Source organism: Apostichopus japonicus, chromosome 8, assembly GCF_037975245.1.
Source record: "Apostichopus japonicus isolate 1M-3 chromosome 8, ASM3797524v1, whole genome shotgun sequence".
NCBI classification, from domain to species: Eukaryota; Metazoa; Echinodermata; class Holothuroidea; order Aspidochirotida; family Stichopodidae; genus Apostichopus; species Apostichopus japonicus.
Window position 1 is genome coordinate 29,397,558 of NC_092568.1, and position 22,821 is coordinate 29,420,378.

The following is a 22,821-nucleotide window of genomic DNA, read 5'->3' on the forward strand; positions in this document are numbered from 1 at the left end:
CCTGGTACCCCTGAGAAGTGGTACCTAGTCACAGGATCATGGGTTCATTTTTTCATAGAAGTCCCTACAAGTGTCGTCTCTATTGACAAGGTTTGGATGTCATCGTAAATAAGTTACATTTTGATACAATTTTTTTTCTTCAAACAAAATTTAAGACGCAACGACTCCTTCCTTTAGAATAAGTCTTTTGATTTTGGTCATTCAAGTAACTTTTGCACTTTCGTGTCGCTGCATGCACGCTCCTTTTGTTTACAAGTTTGTCAATACAAAAAAGTAGGCTTTTGGAAAAGTCTTCTGTTGTTAAAATGTCTGTGATCAAAACCAGCAGTGTGTGCTCAAATGGCTTATGTTGCTCTCTTTGTGATATCGTTCGGTAAAAATTAGTGGATTTATGGAGTGTGTAAATCTTTTTTTTTTTATTAAATAAGAAAATTTAGGTGATATATTGTGATTAAATCGGTAACAATTGGTCAAATCATTTGATTATTAAACGTTTAAATAAAACATGCTAAGTTATACAACTCAATAGTTTTCCAAATGGTATATGTGTATATGTTACAGTTCATCGTTTTCTTTGTAGTTTAAAATTCTCTGTGTTGGAATATTTTTGAATTTCTAACATATTTTTTTGCTATAAATATATTTCGTCCTCTAAAGAAACTGATGTTTATCGACTCCATTTTTTGGGGTCTCATTTTGTTTTGTAGTATTGACATTTTTTGCTGCAGATTTCATGTGTCAGGAGGACGGGAGTGTGGTAGGGATAGAGTAAGGGGGGTGGTGGAAGAGGAGATACCCCCACTCCCCCTCATCCTTGTTGATGGTCAAGGGCGGACTGGGTCTCAAAACCGGCCCGGGCATTTTTCACCTAAGACCGGCCCATTTTTCTTTGATATGTTGCTTACATAGTGATCGCCGTGCTGGGGAGGGGTCTAAGGGGATTGAGATTTGTTTGAAGTTAAGGAATGCCTAGATGCAAAATGGTGATATATTTCTCAATTTTGTAGGTTACAATACTTCTTTAAAAAAGACCCCAAAATAATTTTCCAGAAGCAACACTTGATTAAACTGAGAAAAGTTCAAAACGTAAACAAATATAGACAAAAATGTATGTTTGAGACTGGATTTTATTTAGTTTTTCAAGCATTTTGTGACAACATGCTGTAAACAAATGGGAAAAAAAACCTAAATCAAGTCCATTAGCACGGACGGGTTGCCAATAGCACGTTCTTTGTTACGAACTAACAGACTAACTAACATGGTGATTTCATGAGCTGATTCGTCACAGTTAAAAATATATTTCTACACTGCAGCCCGTCTGTATTCCATCAACTACTGTGAAAATGGGCCGTAAATTTTACCAGGCTCACCAGCCCACTGACCCACCGGGCATTGCCCAAATGCCCTTGTGGCCAGTCCGCCACTGTTGATGGTATATACTACAATATATTTCCCATATACTCTCTGTCATGTATTTTAGCTGTTTATTATAGGAATTGGTTACTGCTATAGATTGCACACTGCAGCTCAGTAAATAGAGAATGGGACTATAGATGCGGATCGGAAGGTCGATTGTGAGAATGCGGCGTCGCTCCTCTGACCATTGATTTAATATATAATAGTGGACGCACTCATAACCACGGCCATAAGATGATGTAAATATTAAACTGTAAAAAAAATATTAAAAGAGACACACACCATTCTTTTCTTGCTATACTCTTCACATGCACGTCCTGCCATTTTCTACATTATGCTATAAGCGATGCTAACGGAGACCCTGACCGTCATAACTTGGTGGGAAATAATACACGCCATTGGTTTCTCATATGCCTTACTCAAGGCGTTTATTACAGTGTGATCGATCAACTAAAATTGTTTTCACTTATCGGTTTAGTGCTCTAGCTAGTTTTCACAGTATTAATACCGGTTTACAATGTGTATTTTCTACCCGTAACATTTACTTAAAGTACACCAATTTAAAGTCTCCCAATTAAAAGGGTGACCCTAGGCACAAAAATAATTATGATATGTTTAGAGCATTAATAATAACTGCTATCAATCCAGTTCATATATATATATATATATATATATATATATATATATATATATATATATATATACCCATTTAAACTTGCCCATTTAAAATCTATTAAAATTACAATTTAATATCTGACGCCATCAGTTAAAATGGCTGCAATATTCTAACACACGATACTCTAGCACTCCAAACTGTAAGTTCATGTGTTTCTCAGTTGCAACTCACAACTCGACCGATGCACAATAGATCAATTGTGTATGATATGTTGTTTACATCCCTAGTATTGAAAGTGGCGATTGCGACCCTTTTTAGGGTCGTCAAACAAAAACAAATCAGAAGAAGAAAAATAAATTGTTTTTTATTTAGGGGGGGGGGGAGTGGGAAAATGTTGAACAATAAGTACTTAAAAAGTAACATTTGCAACTAAGCACCCTTATTCATATAAATTTCTCAAAGCTGAGGGGTGGTCACCAAGGTGATGAATGTGAAAATGGGGAGTCACCAGGATTTGTTAAAGATGACATTTTATTTGAGTTATTATAGGAATTGTAAAGTAATAAATGAATAATAAGATTTAACAAATAATAGATTCGTTTGTTTTCTTCAAAATTTATAACTCAATAAAAAAGGGTAGAAGTTGTATACAAATTATAATAATAATAATAATCAGCAGTTATTTTTACGCCTCTAAGCGACCACAAATGTGGGAGAAACCTGCAAGGGCTTGTATGGATTACAACGTACACGTCAGGTGGAAAATTATTGCTCTTGGATGAAAAACCCACCTCGCCATGACGCGACCGAGTAACCCGGAAACTCCCGATTGCTAAGCCTCATTGCTTTGTTGCCACCGCCTTTATCCACTCGGCCACAGTAACGGTCAATATTAACCGGGTCATTATTATCATTGTTCGATACACTTATAGCACTTATTCTAAAATTTAATAAACGAAAATAATCATGAATTTGACGGCGACCCTCCTGCATTGATGTACCCCACCCCCCTCAATCGGTTACTCTGGATACGGGCATGAGATTGGATTTTTCTGATCAAGTAAAGTGATGATTTAAAATGAAATACTTGATTTCGTATAAATTGATCGAAAGACACACAGTATCATAGAAAATTTCAGAATAAAAAATCTGTGAAAGCGTAAAATGATGATATAAAACGTGATATTGTAGGCATTAAGTTAAAACACATGAAAGAAGTTGAGGCACCTGTAACATTTACAAATTCAATGAGCTTGAAAATTACACTTAAAAAAAGCGGGAGATTTGCGTTTCATTCAGACTGTTAGTCGGAGGAGTTATTGCATTGAGCCGGGTAAGGAATTGACCACTACTACGAGTGTATGCCCCCCCCCCCCGCCTCCCTCCTTTTCCAAAATCTTACGTTTAGGGCTACGTCTACAGACCTAAATTATAATCTTTATGTGACTCCCAATTCAGCATTTAAAATTATATTTCTCTCGTGTTTTCAGATATGTCATGTCCTTATTTAAAAGATCATGTAATGAGGTTCACACATTATATATCCACCATTATGAAAAAGACCAATAATAATGTTCATGCTAAATTTTCCCGTTATTTCAGATCTCCTCATTTCAAGGCTCATGTAAAGAGGTTTCACATTATATCCAACATAATGAACATACCAATAATGTTAATTTTCAAAAAAAAGTATAAAAAGGGTGGTAGTAAAAGAATGTCATGTAGTGGCGACGTAATATAATGCACTGTATATAATGAAAGAAATTTAATAAACGAGTTAGTCTATTAAGAAGTACAAAGTGATGAATAAAATATTTAGCAGTTTAAAAAAAAACAACACAACACACTCAACTATACTTACTTAACTGTATTACAAGGCACTCGTTATAAAAAAATAAAATCGAAATGTCTGTTTGGCGCTCAAGTATAGTCCCAGTTAAATTTTTGATCTTTCAATATCTCGTATAGCTTTTTATTGTACGGCTTGTAAAATTCCTCCAGAAGTAGCCTGGTTTTATCCAGCATCGGTTTAGTCCTATGCTTTGCTTTGTTTCTGGCTGGTGCTTTACAAAATTGAGCGAGCCGTGATTCCGGAAGTGGTTCTAAATATCAGACGAAAAAGAACAACGATATTGATATAAGTTAGGTTCCTACAGGTATGCAGTACATTGCTGACACGTGTGTTTTGTGCCTTATACAATGCGAACCAACAAAAGTTATAGTAGTGGCCATTAATTATGTCCATCTCTCTACTACATGTAGTGAGATATTGTACTTCACCCACATCGAAAATGTGAGGAAGTGTGAGTGCGTGTGTGAGTGAGCATAAAAGGTGTGTCCTCCGAGAATGCCCGTTAGGATGAACTTTGACCGTGCACAAGAGAGGTGGCTTATTATGCACGAACGTACTTATATTGCAGTGACACTTTATTTTGTGTAGATCTCCATGTCGACGATCACGTATAGTATTACGGTATATCGGGTAATTTTGTTCATCACCTATTGTCACACACATAACCGTAAACCGTGACTGTTAATCAAAGATCTGAGCTTTGATCGAATTGTCGAAGCATTTACACTAATTCGCAGGGGCGGCGATCTGTTTCAAATATTGGGGGGGACATTTGCTTGGATGCAGGCGAATTACTATCAATAGATTTTTCTCTTCATTCATCATACCTTTTTTCAAGATTGTCACCAGTCACACATCATGTTCGACCTCATTGCATCTCCTGTGGATCATTGCTTTTGTAGGTAATTCTACGTAACGCCCCTTAATACCCGTCAGCCCCACTTTTCAAGGTTTTAAGCCCATTATTTGTTCAGAATTTGAATAATAAATTCACTTCAAAACATACCCATAATGTTGCACAAAATTTAATCTATGGACAACCAGTATAGAAAACCCCCCTCAACCCCTAACAGACCCGTCAAAATTGCACGAGTAGAGGGAAGTATGATGAAGAATGTTGTTCAAAGAATTTTCGAAAATTCAGACACAGTTAAATCATTGGTGTAAAAATATTGAAACCTCTTATAACGGCTACTATAAAACTTCGATATCATAGAAAATACCAAAAAAATATGCTCGAGGGGGAGGGCGGTCTCCACCCTTCACCCCCCCTCCCTTGGCTAAGCACCTGCGGTTAGAAATCTTGTAGGAAACAGGCCAAATGGAAACCCAGTGAACCCATATCGATGTGGATCATATGTGTGATTGTACGTACTTACACTCATACACAAGATTCCAACCAAATTTCATTACGGATGCGGTCCGTCTAGCTATTCATTTCGAAAAAAAGTAAAAACTACTTTCGGTCATATATAGTAACAAATTGTGACACGGTTAAACAGGCGCCTTGTGAGGAATTTGCCAAGGGAGGGGCAAAGCTTGTACCCAGACTATCTAAGCGTAGCGCCACCATAAGTTGGCGCGAAGCGCAAAAGAAAATTTTGGCCGAAAATGCCTCCCAGATTGCTGGAAATGGCACTTCCCAGGCCTTTTAAGTTGCATCTAAGCATTTTCTATTTTGAAATTACTAGCGATATCATAAAAAAATACAAAACATATGCTTAAAAAAAAACTATGCCACCAAATATTGGGGGGGATATTAGATACTATATCCCCCCCAGCAAAAATATTGGGGGGGACATGTCCCCCCGTCCCCCCCATGATCGCCGCCCATGCTAATTCGTGGTCCTGTGATGAAGATCTGTTCTGAGGCCTTAATATTAATAGGCAGTGGCGTAGCAAAGAACAATAAGACCCCGGTGCAACAAAAGAAATGGAGAGCCAAAGGAGAGTCCACATTCATCCAAGCCCAACTATTGCAAGGTTTGGTTTAGCAGTAATTATATTTGGTACTACTATAGACGCCAGCCTATATGGTATATTCTCAGGCTTACTCTGATGAGGACAGGAATTCTTTTGAATTCCCTTCCCTAGTAGGTATCGGGAAAAACCAATAATATCAATATTTTAGTTATAATACCAATACTATCCGCTTCTCTAGCCGGTGACAGGCTTTACTAGATGGTAGGGTTTTTCCCCTTTCTTTGGTACTTGTCACCGCTGGCCCCTGGACCTCGAGTGGTTATACGTCTTAGTTAAGCCACTTGCTTCAAATTAAGCCCGGTATAATGCAGCAACGGGAGCCATACTGTATGCTCGTGCGTGGTGTTCTGGCATGGTGTAATTGTGCAGGGAGGAGGGGAGAAGGCTTGCAAACGATGTGGGGAAGGGGGAGGGAGGGGTAATGTTGGGATTAGATGGCATAAAATCGTACTTCATATTATTGTATGCAATGTTAATGTGATCATATTAGGCCTTTCCAATGGTATACATATATACATACACACACATACACATAATATTATATATATATATATATATATATATATGTATATATATATTTATATATATATATATATATATATATATATATATATATATATATATATATAAATATATATATATATTTATATATATATATATATATATATATATATATATATATATGTATGTATATATATATATATATATATATATAAGCTGCATCAAAGACGCATCAAATTTAACTCACCGAGTTCTAAAAAGTGGTATAACTGACGTAGTAGAGGCAGGCAATTTTGTTGCCAGTCTGTTAATTCCAGGACGAAGAGTTGTTCATTGGGATATACTTCCAACCAATCTTGTAAGAATACGTGATAGATACCCATACGTAATTGCTGAGAAAGAGAAGGTAAACGATAAATAAGTTGTTTATAGTTAACTTTAAAAAATGTAAAACTTTCAAGATGTATGCAATAATAGACCAGAGGTAAACGATTGAGGGAATTGTAGGAGGATATACACCAGGGGCGGGCGGAAGAGGGCTAAATATGGGGTGTAGTGACTCGGATTTGAGGGGGGGAAAGACAAAAGCGGGTTTTTTTTTTGGGGGGGGGGACCTCTTTACCTTTTTGATTACAGGTTTTCTTTTCATTTTTCCACGACAGGGGTACTTTGTATTCACAATCTTAGTTTATGCTTTCTTCAAATAACAAGGGAGCACTTTATTATTCAAATCAAGAAAGAAGGAAAATTATATAATGGAAAAGGAAAGTATTTGTGTGTTCTTTTCACGACTTAACTGAGGGGGACAGGGGGAGACGTTACACCTTGAACAGCGCCCCCCCCCCCTCCTCCCACTCTCTCCACTCTCTCTTGATTCAAGAAACTTACAGTAAAATGGAAAACAAATAATATGATATAGCAACGACTATAGAGGCCGATAATACAAAAGGCCTTATATAGTCCAGTCAATCTGTGCAAATATGAGTAAACCACAAAAATATTGCAAACGAATATGTTTTGGTGGTTTTCAACAGTCAGATAATACCTTGTGACAAACATGGCGCTTTATAATAAAATGGCGAATCTTGCCAAATGCTACAATGTTCGAGGACTGCTTTTCATCAGTTTTAACGTATAGTATAGGAATTGGCTTGACCGGCAAAAATAATTATAAATGACATTTATTCAACATTTGAAGAACTGATCATTAATTTCCCATTAATAGTTTAATTGGGAAGTCAGTATAACGAAAGAGTATACGCATAGCGTTCACAAGTTTTCTTGTTTTGTCATTTTCAAATCAGTTTATTACTCCATCGACTCTTTCACGGTTTCGCTGTATATCTTTGTCAGTAACAACTTCACGAAATGATAAGTCATTCGATGAAATTCCCCAATGTACTAACCAGTAAAATCTACCTCTATGGTTATATATATGGTAAGGCTCACTATATAGGTTCAGACCTTCCATGTAACGCTCTTCCAGCAGTTCAAATAATCTAATAGAAATAAACCATCTCCGCAATGGTAGGAGAAATTCAATTTCAAAATTGAACATGATGGACTTTCAAAAATTACTATATAGCGTCGGTAAACTTGATGAAATAACGTATCTTACCATCGCTGGCTTGTCCCTACCGACTGGACTAAAAGTCAATATGTCTTGGTATGCACAGGCTCGAAGACTGTTAACGGATAAACACTTGTTAAAAATGGCCAGACGTTCAACAACTTTTTCATGAAAGACTTCAGGGGAATGTCGCGATGTAAAGAAATTATAACCGGAGTACATTCTGTAGATGGACAAACAAATAAACAAACAAATTAAAAATAAGTATATCAATCAGTGTTGTAACGAGTCGTGACTCGAATCACTCAATTTAAAAAGAAAAATAACTCGGAGACGTCTTCCCCTCCCCCTTCCCCTTCCCCCTCCACGACCCCCACCCCTAAAGTAGCTCGTGGCAATGATTTGACATGAGTCAAGGAAAATCACTGACTGTGACTCATCTCCTCGAGCGCAAATTGAAGTGACTCTTTGCAACTCTGGCATCCACTTTAACCCCCCCCCCCCCCTTCCCCCAAAAAAGGATAAATAAATAAAATAACTAGAAAACACATGTTGCACCTTTATTCTCCCATAGAATAAAAACACATTTGTTTACAACGATCAAGAGCATTAAGAAAACTAATTAAAATTCACATTCCCACTGTGGTGTAATAATTTCAACGTAAAATTGGTATAGAGTACCGTCAATCCAATGGACTGTTGGATTCAAGTGTGGATTCAAGTGAGGTCCCCCCTATCAGCTTTATTATTCACAATTTATGCTGACGAAATATACGCTCAGACTCCCACTGCTCTTGTTGTTTTACATATGCTGATTACACATGCCTTATCTAGTAATATCTCTAAAAGTACACATCGCCAAAAACAACGCGATTGTCAAGATATTATTACGAAAGTTGTTAATACGTGGTGTGACGAGAGAATTGACTTCTTAATCCAAATAAAAAATCAAAACAATCGAAATTCGAATATATTAACATTAAAGATTAAAGATTTAATAGAAACAAAAGAGGAGAAAACAATAATTAAAGGTTTATGCGTTTATCCCCCCGCCCCCCTCCCCAATTAAAGGGATATTCTTGTTGCAGACAATGTGACACCCTATATGGGTAAGAAAACATCTTCTGCAATTGTAGTTGAAATCCCCGTCTCCAATACCAATTGTCCCTCACTGAAGATATATTTTGAGTGGAACCTATTTGGCTGGCTAAACCCTGCATTCCTCCGTGCAGTGCAACACAGTAGGATGGTCTGCCATGTTAATGTTATATCGGCAAAATCTGTATATTTACTATTATATCATTTTATTATCTCCTGGAAGAAATTTTCCTGATACCTCATGGCATTCGGAATGTTTACTTAGCTATCAAGTTTCTGTGTATTTAGAATTTAATCAAAATGGAGATTTTTTTCTTGTTGTAGAAACAATGTTTGCCTCTGCGCACATAGGTGAGCTTAATATTATAAAGAAAAAACTGTTTTCAATTGAAATGCCATGATGACATCACTCAATCTGCTGTTGTCAGATGCATTGACAAAATACTACCAAATTTGAAAAATTCATTTCTTCGCCAGCATATAAAATGCTATGAGGATGTGGTATTGACCTAACGATGCAGGAACAATTTACAGCAGTTGTTTTAAGGGCAATCATCAACTAATTCAACCACAAAAATACTATCATTTATACTGTATATATTATAATATATATTAATTAAAATATTTCCTTCTTCCACAAACTGGCAGGTTTGGCTTCCGGAAGACTTGAGGAAGTTCAGGGGTACTTGGAACTGACCTGTCAACAGGATCTCGTAAAGATACAATTAGTTTAGCCTCTGGGTCTACAGCATGTATCAGATCCGCTACGACGTAAGGCGGTCCCTCCGGATGATTTGGGAAGATACTTCTCCAGTTGTGGTTATCCCAGAATGTTGATGGTGATCCGTCACCGATCACTATACAGGGTGCAAGAAAAAAAGCCATCCTATATTGTCATTACATTGTTATAAAAAAAAGTGTATTTTACGGTAGAATACCGGCAGGACGCCTGCGCTAAGAAGTCATTTTACAGCCGACGGTTTGTGATAAAACGGTGCGACATTAGTCGTTATTTTATTGTTGATTAACAACTCGTCTTCATGCAAAGTTTCTTGCTCTAATAGGGTTGATCTTTCCTGAGTTTATACTTATAGTAATTAATCGGTAATACCACCTTTGCCATCAGAGGAAAATGATTCTTTGTAAGCAAAGTCACCCTAGAAAGAGCATGGGCACGAAATCCCAACGACTGGTCCACTCTCAACCCCAGTCCCCTTGCATGGAAACTGTGACTGTGTGATCATCGTCAGGTGTATATCATGATTCCCGTAGAAGTGGAACAGATACTATACACATGATCTAAGCCAAAATGCCCAGAAGAGATATCAATTACCGGAGACATTTAAGAAAAGTCACCCACATCATATTTGTAGTTGGATCACGGTCGCAGCTTACGCTAAAGCTGATGTTTCTACCGGAACGGAAGGCCAAATAGGTAGAAATTGAAATTTGTGAACATTTACGGACGGTTTATCCAGGCCCAACAACACGGGCCCTTTCAATCGCGGGTGGTACACGCAATCCGAGGACTGTCCCCAGAAGCAGCATATATATATATATATATATATATATATATATATATATATATATATATATATATATATAATATATATATATAAATATATATATATATATATATACATATATGTATATATATATACATATGTATATATATATATATATATATATATATATCGGAAGTGAACATCCGAATGCTATTGGTTCAATTGTTTCTAATGCCATCGCCTTTATTCACTCGACCATAACACTTGTGTGTATTACAGCATCTCGTATAGATAAGTGGTTAGTTAACACATTAGACGTAGATACCTTTCGGAATGATCGTGTATTTATCAATTTGTACAGGAAATGTCAGTTTTCCTGACCTCAGTACCCTAACGTTCAAAATATCCTCACTCAATAAATAGCTTGCAGTGAAAAGCATGATACATGAAATGCAACCTATCAAAGGTCAATGGAGCGGAAGCGGTTTTGCGAACCTTTTTTGTTATTGCTAATTCCAAAAGATGTAATATGTACGGTGTTTTATATGATGAAGACATAATTTATTACTTTAAAGTGTGTATATTCGATATTTAGGCTACGTCTTTTATTGCAAAGCAGACTCGTGTGTGACATACCATGGAGCTAAACACAGATGTTTTTAGCTTCATGATAGGCTATAACATTAGGATCGGAGCAAAACTGTACGAAATGACCTTGGTACCGGGATTACGTAATGGCTGTTGATGGTTTACTCGTGTTTGTGCCCTGGGGACTTGGCTGCTGTCATTCACGGTATGAACTCCACCTCCCCCCCCCCCAATCTCTCTCTCCCTCTCAACCGATGTGACTATATACTGCCATGTAATTCCAATGATCGGGAACGAGTCTACGCATCGTGTGTAATCATTGTAAGCACGCTCGTGCGAACTTACCGAAGAATTTCAAAGATACGATGTGTCATATGAGTAACAAGAGGCATTTATACCTCATTGGAAATTGCATGTAAAGTCAAATCTTTTAGCACAATATTAAAAGCATATAAAAAAATGCAATCGACTTCCAACATATCAAAAAACAAAGGTTATTCCTATTAACAGCCGTTTCGTTAATCCAGTGCAATATATTGATGAACGAGGAAGGGGAAGGAGCGGAGGTTACAGAGGTGTAAAACTTTTTACAATTGATATTGTGACTTACATATGATCGATAACTCGATACAATTTAGTTAAAAGTTCCTGTCGGAGCTTCATATCGAAGGTGTATATATATATATTTTTAAATTACCTTTCATGGATTTCTCTTGGATCCTATTTGGCACACCAAGAAATTGAGCGCCCCTCTTTAGTTCCTTTTCAAACGATGCCACAGATGGTCTCCCTTGAAGAAGATAACCAGAAATGGTTATATTAAGTAAAATAATTTAAGAGAAGGTGAAATACATTCGTCAGTCTCATTAACAAATATAGAGAATCTAAACAAAGTAATTAAATGCCATCACACCCCAACACCCCCTTTCCCTCCTTCCCCTCCTTCCAGTATTTCCCTCGCCTTTTCACTAGCCCATTCTTACCCTCATTTAGTAACACGGCTGTTGGTCATTTTCGTGACATTTTATTGTATGTGATAATTATTCCACATGCAAATGCTTGCGTGTACATTACTAAAGCTATTCGTATAGCTGCATGTTGTAATTTACATTCAAGACAGACCTACAGCGTCTAATAACACAGTAGACTTGTTTCTTCTTCTCATCTTCGTCTTGTCATCTCAGCAGTCCCATTTTCGAGAAAGGAGACATAAGGTTGTGTTTGTTTCCTCAAGTCTGTTGCCATCCGTATATACACGAATTAATAAATATAATGGAATACTGTAACTTAAAATCAAAGTAAGGGTCATTTTCGACCGTCAAAGTTGACTTTTATATACCTAACATGTGTTGCAAAATGCCGCTTTCAGTCATATATAGTCGAAAAACTTACCAAGTCTACGTTGGGTCCACCAATGACTTTCTTTCTTTACACCATCTACAATCTGTGGATGCTTTATCAACTTTTCATAAATGTCAGAAGTACCACATTTGGTGACACCCAGTAGAAAAAAATATGGGACGCAGGAGATGGAAAGGGGTGTCCTTGCCCAACAAGGGTTTTTATAATTTTTTAGGCGTTCCTTGCCGATAAAGTTCGAAATCTGAAATAGCAAGCAAATGATATTTTGTCACTTACAAATCTTTTTTTGTGTGCATATTCTGAATGTAAAACTATTGCCACATTTGAACTTAAAGGTTGTAAGTAAACGCTGCTCGTAATGTGTGTAAATGTGTGTGGGTGTGTGTATGCGTGTATGCGAGTATGTGTGTATGTCTATATAAATAAATGAAATATGGAAGTAAGAAGGGGCTACAGACCGAGGGCTTAATTAGGGTGCCAGGAATATATGAGATAAAGAATACTTATTCTCAATTGTTATTATACTTATAAAAGAAACTGGAAACTTTCAATATGGGGGCTGTATTTGTCCCCTGAACTCGAACTATACCTCCGGATGTCCCCGTAAAGTAATTGTCTCTATAGAACTTGGCAGCCTATAACTTTGCATATCAGGATATGGGCGAAAGAATCTGGGAGTTGTGGTTGTCAGCATTATTTTTTAAATGGAATATAAGCTGAAACAAACAGTATGGCAGCTTTTGATAGCACCAACATTCATAAAGATTGTCAGAATATAATGAATAGCCTCCAACAATATATTTTTTTTTCAAAACTGACAAAGAAGGGCTAAAAGTGTATTGCAAGTATGAAACCTTTCTGGCCAAATTAACATAACAAGTAATCTAGAACCCCCCCCCCATGCCCTTCACCCCCCAACCAAAGAGTAAAGAAATGAAAACGAAAAAAGTACAGTAGCGGAGGGTTTATTTAAATTGCAGAATAGGAAAGAGAATTGTCACAGTGTCAAACAAACATTAACCTTAATAACCATATCAAAATAACGGTAATAAGGTTACCTTAATGAAACATTAACCTGAAACAATAACCTTATCAGAAAAGAAGATGAAAGTTTCACAGCCAAGAGTTAAGGTTTCTTTTTTACCTCGGGAGCCATAAGCTGGACCATATCACGAGGTATCCGTCGGAAGTTACTGTTATGAAGTACGTCTCCACCATTGATGGCTTCTAATATCTCTGGAGTCGGCTTTTGTTGTATTCCATGTAAAGGTATGTCTGTGCTTTCGTGATCTTGCCATTGACTCGTGTTATGGCCTCTGCCAACCGTACTAACAGCGGCGGTTATGTTCCTCTGTATTATAAATCTTTCTCCCTGCCACATGTGTTCATTTTGTAAAAGGAAATTAGAAGCTGCATTGTTGAATACGTGGTGGTTTGCTAATAAAGGTTTGCTATATGTTCCGTCTGTGATTTGAAAGCTGTAATTCCTGAGGGAGTTTAGTGACGTCATCAAACAGATAATCAAACATGTTACGAAGGCTCGTGGCAGCCACTGAAAACGAAATCAGGAGAAACAAGAAAGCAAAAAACCCCAATTAACAAAAACAACAACAACAATAATAATAATAATAATAATAATAATATTAATAATAATAATAATAATATTAATAATAATAATAATAATATTAATAATAATAATAATAACAATAATAATAACAATAATAATGATCATAACGATGATGATGATGAGCCCACACGAAAACTTTTCAATTCGTAATTATAGCATCACCTAGTACGAACATCTCGTTGGTTGTAAAATTTTGGTAAATTTTTGAAGTCAACTTTTGTCAAGGGTGAGATGGAATTATGTAGAATGGGAATCGGTAAAAGTGAGGTGTGAAGTATGATTCAATTTATATATAAACTAAATGACAAAGCCTCGCATTCTCAAAGCAATCCGTGCTGTTTTAATTTAACTCATCATTACCTTCTTAGACAGCCTTGTCAATTCGGTAGGCCAGTTTGTCAACGGCATAGTACTGGAACATCTGAAAGTGATATAGAGAACATGTAGATACAAAGCTGTATGCCTATTTGTTTCATGAATGTCATACAAAAATATTAATAACTGCAATATTTTAAGATCTAACAGTTAATTAAAACCGTATCAGTTATAGAAGTTTTATTTTTGTGGCAATCAATTTTTAATTCCTATAGGAATTGTATGACCAAACGTTGCCATCAATTTAGGGAAACAATCGGGTTCAACCTACTACCACCACCACTAATTCTTTTTTCACAGTAGACCAACAATACGCTGATGATATCTCTTGGGCATCAACTGGTCAGCATATACTGCAAGACATCGAAAAACGAGTCTCTGACAAACTGGCAGTAAGAAATCTGAAAATCAATTGCACAAAAACTGAGAAATTTACAATCACAACAAAAGGAAATGACAGTTGGAAGAAATGTAAATATGTTGGAAGCTTGCTGGGGACCGAAGAAGACATTAACAGAAGAATTGGTATAACCAACGGTGCTTTCAACACACTGTCAAGCATTTTCAAAAGCAAAAACATAAGCCGGAAAAATTGCTTAGGATCTTTGAGACTTTATTAAAGAGTATTTTTTTGTACAATTGCGAACTGTGGGGCACAACGAAGGATCTTGATCGGAAAATTGACACTTTTCAAAGGAGACTACTTCGAAATATTGTCAACATTAGATGGACCAATAATAATTGGTTATCAAATGATGAGCTATACAACGAAACCAACCAAACACCTTGGTCATCGATAGTCGCACATAGAAGATTGAGATTTTTCGGTCATGTAGCAAGACTTCAGGAGGACGCTTCAGCAAAGGTTGCTTTAAGAGAAGCACTGAGACATACTGCTAAACCAGTTGGAAGGCCCGTGACTACCTTGCTTGTAAAAATAAAGTCGCAATTCAAGGACATTAATATTAACAATTTCGAGGAAGCAATAAACCTTGCGCAAGATCGTGATACGTGGCGGAGGTAAACTTTCACTGAGCATGTCGGATAGACGAGACTCAACTTACTAATCGGGTTCAAGCTCGTCAACTCTCTCCAATAAATCAAGTTGGCTATTATTAGTAAAATGAAACAGCTGACCCGAAATCAGTTGTTCAAGTTTACACCAACACTCATAGTATGTGGTAAACACACTGAATAGAGCAAACATATAGCCTACTCCACATTGTGGTCATATCCATTGTGGTATATAGGTAAATGATGGCCCCCCATCACACGTCATAAAGACTATAGCTAACCTTTTAGTAGAAAGAATGGCAGAACAACTCAACTTGCTAGCTGCACACTTGCATGCAGGTTGAAGAAACTCAGAATAAACATTAAGAATGATAGAAGTGGTTGGTTTCTCAACAGCCACTCGTAGTTTGAGGTTTGATAATCTATTTGCTTTTGTGAACAGGCCTACTCTTTGAGAAACTGGACAGACAAGAAACTAAGACCAGTGTAAACTTAAGATGAACCAAGCCACGTATAGGTGGATCCAGCCGATTCACACAGAGATTACAGTAACTACTGTCAATCTTAAAAGTTTTGTACCACAGTAAATACTGGGTCGTGTTGACAAATCTGATAAATCGGTAGAATGTGCTATTAAGTTTACAGTAAGAACTGAGGATATTTGCAATTCCAACAAATCCCAAACAACTGGATTTGTTGGAATTACACATATCCTCAGTTCTTACTGTAATCCTAGTAGCACATGCTACCGAACTATAGCACGATCCAGTTTTTACTGTGGTACAAAACTAAGATGTACAGTAGTAACTGTGTTCTCTATATGTGTATCTAAGTGTATCGGATGGTGGATCAAACGACGAACAGAGGACATTTACACAATCACGAAAATATCACGATGATTGTTTACAGTTCACTGTGGGGACTTTGTTCTGTATGTTCGTATTGCGTCCACACTGCCCCCCCCCCTCCCATCCTGATCGGCGGGTGCGGAGTAATGATTATCCCCGAAAGGGAGATCACCATTGCGGGGCGGGGGGGGGGGGCTAGTCCGATCCTAAATTAGCGACCACACTACGATCTTGATCGTCCCCGCGTTGTCTGATCCTCTTTAATCTTGCGTTCTCAAATGTCAACGACGTTATGGTACGCATCTAGGTGTTAAACATGCATATTCAATAGTTTTGTCTTAAAATCGAGGTCATAATATAGGGTAAGAATATAACATTTATACATACCGAAAATATTGACACTTATACCTTGTCCAAGAAAGAGACAAAACAAAGGTAACAGCCTTTTATTTGCCAAACTTTAAAACCCTCAATGAGTTCAATGTTGATTACAGTTAAAACTTGCAGACGAAGTCCAGTTTCAGAATAGAATAACAAAATCTCTATGCAAGCGGTACCATCATCAGGACTTATAAGAAACTCTCACAAACAGTTTCCTCCCCTCTGTAGTTACGTACAATAACTCTATCGAAAACATCACATGTTAACAAAACGTCGGCGTATATGGTCGGCATATATTCCCGAATTTTGTCCACTGTGGCCAACCATAGGCGTAAAGTAGCGATAGACTTAGCTATTGTATCACGCTTGCATTGAATTTACGCAAAGTAATCTAGTATTATTTTGCTACTATACTCTGCACTATCATCTTCAAAAGAAATCAACTAATTGAAAGGGCAAACATCTTGGCTAGTTTTTCTCCATTCGTTATAAGAATTTTTTTTTATCAAATTGATATCGGTTGGCATTCACTTAATTATCTTTATACTTCTTTGTGTATTAAATTACACAATGAAAGCCGGATGGTATACGTACGGTTTTCAATGGCATCTCACAGTTATAAAAATGTATCACCGCAAATTTAGATTCGAAGATTGTTGCAGACTAATTTGTACGGTTACCATGGAGACAGAGTCAATCACAGTTATTCATGAGAGACATATAACAAAACAACTTGTAAGGCTCAGCAATTAGTTTACGGCGTGCTAATTACACGCACTGAATTCTTGCATAATGTTTCAGGGAGAATGAGAATTACTCTATGGCGCGAGAAAGCGGAATATATTACGTACAAATATATATATGCTGTACTTGCGAAATACATACATGGTTAACTTCAAAATAAATTTTAGACATATTTAAATATACGTATACACATATATTTTCTCTGAAAATTATATTTATTCCTTTAAAGTAGGCTATATATTTATATATTCTCCAGGTGTACAGAAATCATTTTCTTAATAACTAATATGTATTATGTACAAAAATATATATTCTCTTACAGCAAATATTCTGTCCAAAATATATATTCTCTAACACAAAAATATTTTTCTATGCCAAGAATATATTTATTCTCTAAGAGAAAAAATATATATATATATTCTCTAAGAGAAAAAATATATATATTGGAGAATATTTACTGTAAGAGAATATATATTTTTGCACAGAATACATATTTGTTGTTAAGAAAATACTTCCTGTACGCAGGCTGGAGAATATATAAATATATAATTTAAAGGAATAAATGTAATATATAATAATGTGTATACATATATATACATATGTCTAAAACTTATTTTTTAAGTTAACCATGTATATATTTCGCAAGTACAGCATATATATATATATATATATATTTGTACGTAATATATTCCGCTTTCTTGCGCCAGCTATAGAACTCGCTCATCAATAACGACGTTTTATAGAAATGAGTCGACGCGGTTTGGTTTTAAATTTTGACAACGAATGTAATTTGGAGAGGTTGCTGTATACATACTCAATTCCACTAATAGGCCTACGTACATTAAATCGTCATGTGTATATATGATTATAATATATATAGGAAGTTTCCCAAGTTGAATTAATACGTTGGATGTAACTGAAAGGTCGCAAGTCGATGTTGTGGGATGTTGGACAACTAACTCGCATGTTTTTTTTTTGGTGTTTAACCCTAATATGGTTTTGTTGAACCCTCTATGGTTTTGTTGAACCCTCTATGGTTTGTTGAACCCTCTATGGTTTTGTTGAACCCTCTATGGTTTTGTTGAACCCGCTAGGGTTTCTGAACATTTTGCTGCCACTAATGAGAGAATATAAAGGACTCGCGTACCATAGTAATGTAATCTTGTCTAATGGTGGAAAATTATAACCGAATTATTCACCAGCGTATACTCGGGTAGCTGTTTTTAAATGACGATACAACTGCCCCCCCCCCCCACTGGCCCAAAGTAAGACCCATCCAGTAGAACAAACTCCCCCATCCCAAGTCTGATCACCCAAAGTAAAGATAATCATTTTCAATAAAATGGATGATAATTCTCATTTATTAGCTAACTTAGGTCAATTTTATTTCATTTCATTTGATACACATTTTAACCCAATTTTATCCCGATTAGTGCTACAATCAACCATATCCTAGGGAGAAGGGGGCTCTACATAAGCCAGAAACGGCTGCTGGTCCCAGTTTTCACGACCCCATGGACAGATTCTGCCGATGAGCACCGATGAGTTATATAAAGGCCCAACATATCCTCATATTGCTCACAAAATTATCCATTGACACCAACAGAAAAGCTTCATATATATACAGGACTCAAATAAACTGACAAATCGCCTTCAATAGAAGTTTAAAGATCTGCTTTATTGGCTCCAATTATAGCACGCTATAGCGGAAAGTTTTGTGATTACGTAATCGACCTACCACGTCGCTTAGCCTGCATATAGCTTATTATATTAACACCATTATGCTTTTTGTGCAAACACTGTGTGGAATTATGTTCATGGTCTACAGTGTAGTTTATCAAACAGCGTTCACACAAAGACCCTCATACAATTAAAAAAAAAAGTTGCAGGCGTTGCAGACTAATTAGTAAAAAAAGAGGTCATTTTACGAACAAGGCAGGTCGATTACATAATCTCAAGAAACCTTTCCATGATAGTGTGCTATAGTTGGGTTCTATACAGCAGACTTTTAATTAGCTTGGTTCTTCCGTAAATCTGTGATTTCTAAGTCATGAAGGTCAACAATATATATGCACATTAATACATGAATATAAACGTCAATTCAGAGATATTTGCATACCAAGAACGTAATTTGTGATATCTCTAGAGGCTAATTAAGAAAAAGAGAAGTCTAAAACTTTGCCAAACCTGATATATATATATATATATATATATATATATATATATATATATATATATATATATATATATATATATATATATATGTTTTATGTCATTGTATTTTCTAGATTGTTTGTTTCTAGGATTTTTTAGATTTTATGTTGTTCTGTCGTGTTGGTTTTTAGGTTATAACTTCAATTGGAATTTACACTTTTTAGCATTCAAATTGTAGATTTTGTAGTCAATCTGTTTTATCGCTTTACGCTTCACCAGTGCTTTTAATAGTTTTCGATCTCATATTCCTGTATATATCTGTAGATGGTATATGTATTTACTGTTTTTTCTATTTAATGTTTTATGTCATTGTATTTTCTAGATTGTTTGTAAAGCGCACTGCAGATGCATCGCGCGGATTGCTCTATATAAGATTTTATTTACATTACATTACATATATGGAAAGAGAATTTGCGAAAAGTATATTTTGTTATACCGATATAGAACTATTTAATTGGGAAAACACTGGTAAAATGCCCAAATGACCATCATCATCTGACGCCGATGGGAAAGAATTCTTCGAAACCGTCAAATACGGTAATCAATATTAAAACATCAAGCGTTTAAGAAACGTTAAAAAGAAAAGTTGCTAGGCTGTATTATCTGAAATGAACTTATAGCGTTGCCGTGGTAATGAATGAACCTAAATACGCTGTTATATGCATATTAGTATTGATTGCAGCAATATAATTATCACGGAAAATCGACTGCACAGAGTTATACGTAAGCTGTTATTGAAGAATGAAGAATACAGTGTCATACTTACAAAGTTAGCACTCCCAACGTGCTATAGAGAGAGAAGTCCACTACACATAAATGGTGTAGAGAATACCGCCAAGTGAACGCACATATATATATATTCCGACCGTTACATCGTTCTTGTATAACTCTCCTGTAACGGTTCAAATGGTTTCATAGTACGTTATACCTTTGACCGCGACAATTACTCTCTCTGTATTTTTTTGCTTTAGCATATGATAAAATATTTTGGATGAATTGAAGCTTGGACAAACAAACAGTGAATTAGACCTGCCATGGACGCCAAAAGTCGATCGACTCATAATTCATCACCGGTGATGGTAGCAGGAAAACGTCTGCCAACGACCGACGATACAGGCCCGTGATGCTTTTAATCAATATAGGCCTATGCGAGACGAAGATAACTTCTATGTCTGCATGACCTCGGTCTTGCGGTTATTATTAACCTGTGTCCTGTTTTGTTGTAATTTCTCATATCAACTATATTGGGAACCTATTCAAATTGGAACCGTGCACCGTTTGTTTCCGATACGATTAGTTTCCGCCATAGAAAAGCAGTAGTTTCTGCCAAACAGCATGGAAAAGTCCGAAATTATACGCATATATAGCCCAGATGTACGACCGGTGGAAACTAACAGGCACTGAGTTGGAGTAAGCTATAAAGTCTCCCGTTTGAACTCGGACTCACTAGTAGATTTTAGTGCTATAGTAGCTCACATGATGACACCAAAACGTTTATTTTCAAGTCACGAAAAATATGAAATAAATTCAAAAATTTAACTTACTGTTAGCTTTGTAAACGTGAAGAGTTTTCGCCTTATTGATGATGAAGTATTTCAGTTTCTGATATTAAGATTGCATATAAATTCCATCGAATACAGTAGCTCTTGTTTCAGTCTTAAGTGTGTGCAGTCTATATGGTTATAGTGCCGAGTCCACTCAGGGAGTTGCTATGGAACTCCCACGGTCATATTAAGCCTATATACAGGCGGCCTATATACCGGCTGCGATCCCCTCTAATACACACAAGCAATATAATGCTTTTAAGCTGCAATTGTGTTTCAAACCAGCTCTCTGCAGACACGTTGTACACGTTTAGGTATTCAGTTGACTCAGGTTTATTCATACGGTAAGAGCAAATTATATTGCTTTAGATAGCTAAATAGGAAAGAAGCAAGTTCGAGCAACCGCTGTAGCGTATCCATCGATTACAGGCCGACTCTGTATATGTAGAGTCGCGTCTACACAGGAATTAGTATTTTCGCTCGTTTATATACTCCACATTGCGTTTCAGGACAATCAATACCAAGGCACTGTGTTGACAAAAACTGACATGACAATGATACCGACTCAAAATCGAATAACCAACCTTAGGGCGTCACTGTTTACGTTCAATGTCAGTAAAGTATGTAGGCTCCAAACTTAGCGAGAGAGAAATCATTCATCGATATTGATGTTTTCCAGTAACTTTGACTGATTTCGTCAAAAGTATTATTTTGTACCGAGTCACTGTCTATGGGTCTATTTTACTGTCAGTTTAATCAGCCTTTCCCGGTGATATCATCTTTGGGAAACTTAAAATTGCAGGTGACATAACATTGTGGGCTCGTAATTAACGCACTTAATGAGTTGATGAACGATATAGCTATGAAGGAAAACCCAAAGCACTCACCTGTCGATATGCGATTTTCAGATGTGTAGTAGGCCTATCTCAGAAATAAAACGACACCAAAATATTTATTCTTCTGTTCCCACAAAAAAGTACAGTTGACAAGGATCTGACCCGAGGACGTCTGCCGTGTCAAGTCAGTTAATACCCCATAATTGACAGATTTGTCGAAAAGCTTCCGGAAATTAGATATTATACTGCAACTAACATCAGAAATGTGATTACGTGTGCGTGTGCGTGCGTGAGTGAGTGAGCACAACCTTGTGTCGCGAACTCCTCCTAGACCGTAAGTCAAATCAAGTTCAAACTTCGTGGGTAGGTCCCTGACCATGTAAACTCCTGCCTGTGTTGTAGGTCAAAGGTTAAGGAACCTAAAATTGGTTTTTAGCCATTTTCTGCCTGTCAGCATGTAGGAAACTCCATTAAACAACACGATATGTTGAGAATGATCAAACTTATTTTAAATAGGGCACATTTAGGGTAAGGGTCAATTGAGGTAAAAAAAAGTGTGTCGCGAACTTCTCCTACACTGTAATTCTCATCATGTTCAACATTGGTGGGTGTGGTGCCTCATCGTGAAACCTCGTCCCAGCGTGATTTATGAAGTCATAAGTCAGAGGTCAAATACCCCAAAAACCATTTTAGTCATTACCTGCTTGGTTGAAGCCATTAAACTACAAGATATGTAGATAATAATGG

General features: G+C 36.6%; 1 protein-coding gene across 4 annotated transcripts; it reads right to left on the reverse strand.

The window, feature by feature from the left end:
- Positions 1–2,627: 2,627 nt before the first annotated feature.
- LOC139971487 (carbohydrate sulfotransferase 15-like) lies at positions 2,628–22,368 on the reverse strand. 4 transcript variants are annotated; one of them, XM_071978013.1, is made up of 10 exons: positions 21,239–21,777; positions 14,765–14,894; positions 14,479–14,539; positions 13,636–14,043; positions 12,522–12,732; positions 11,827–11,919; positions 9,734–9,893; positions 7,987–8,161; positions 6,616–6,760; positions 2,628–4,134 (listed from the first exon to the last, which is right to left on the reverse strand). In XM_071978013.1, the coding sequence occupies exons 3-10, from the start codon at positions 14,524–14,526 to the stop codon at positions 3,953–3,955; spliced, it is 1,422 nt and encodes a 473-aa protein (XP_071834114.1). In that variant the 5' UTR covers positions 14,527–14,539; positions 14,765–14,894; positions 21,239–21,777; the 3' UTR covers positions 2,628–3,952. The 4 variants fall into 4 exon arrangements, with proteins under 4 accessions (XP_071834114.1, XP_071834112.1, XP_071834111.1 ...); XM_071978011.1 differs by lacking the exons at positions 14,765–14,894; positions 21,239–21,777 and adding an exon at positions 22,126–22,368; XM_071978010.1 differs by lacking the exon at positions 14,765–14,894 and having other exon boundaries at positions 21,239–21,766.
- Positions 22,369–22,821: the final 453 nt, after the last annotated feature.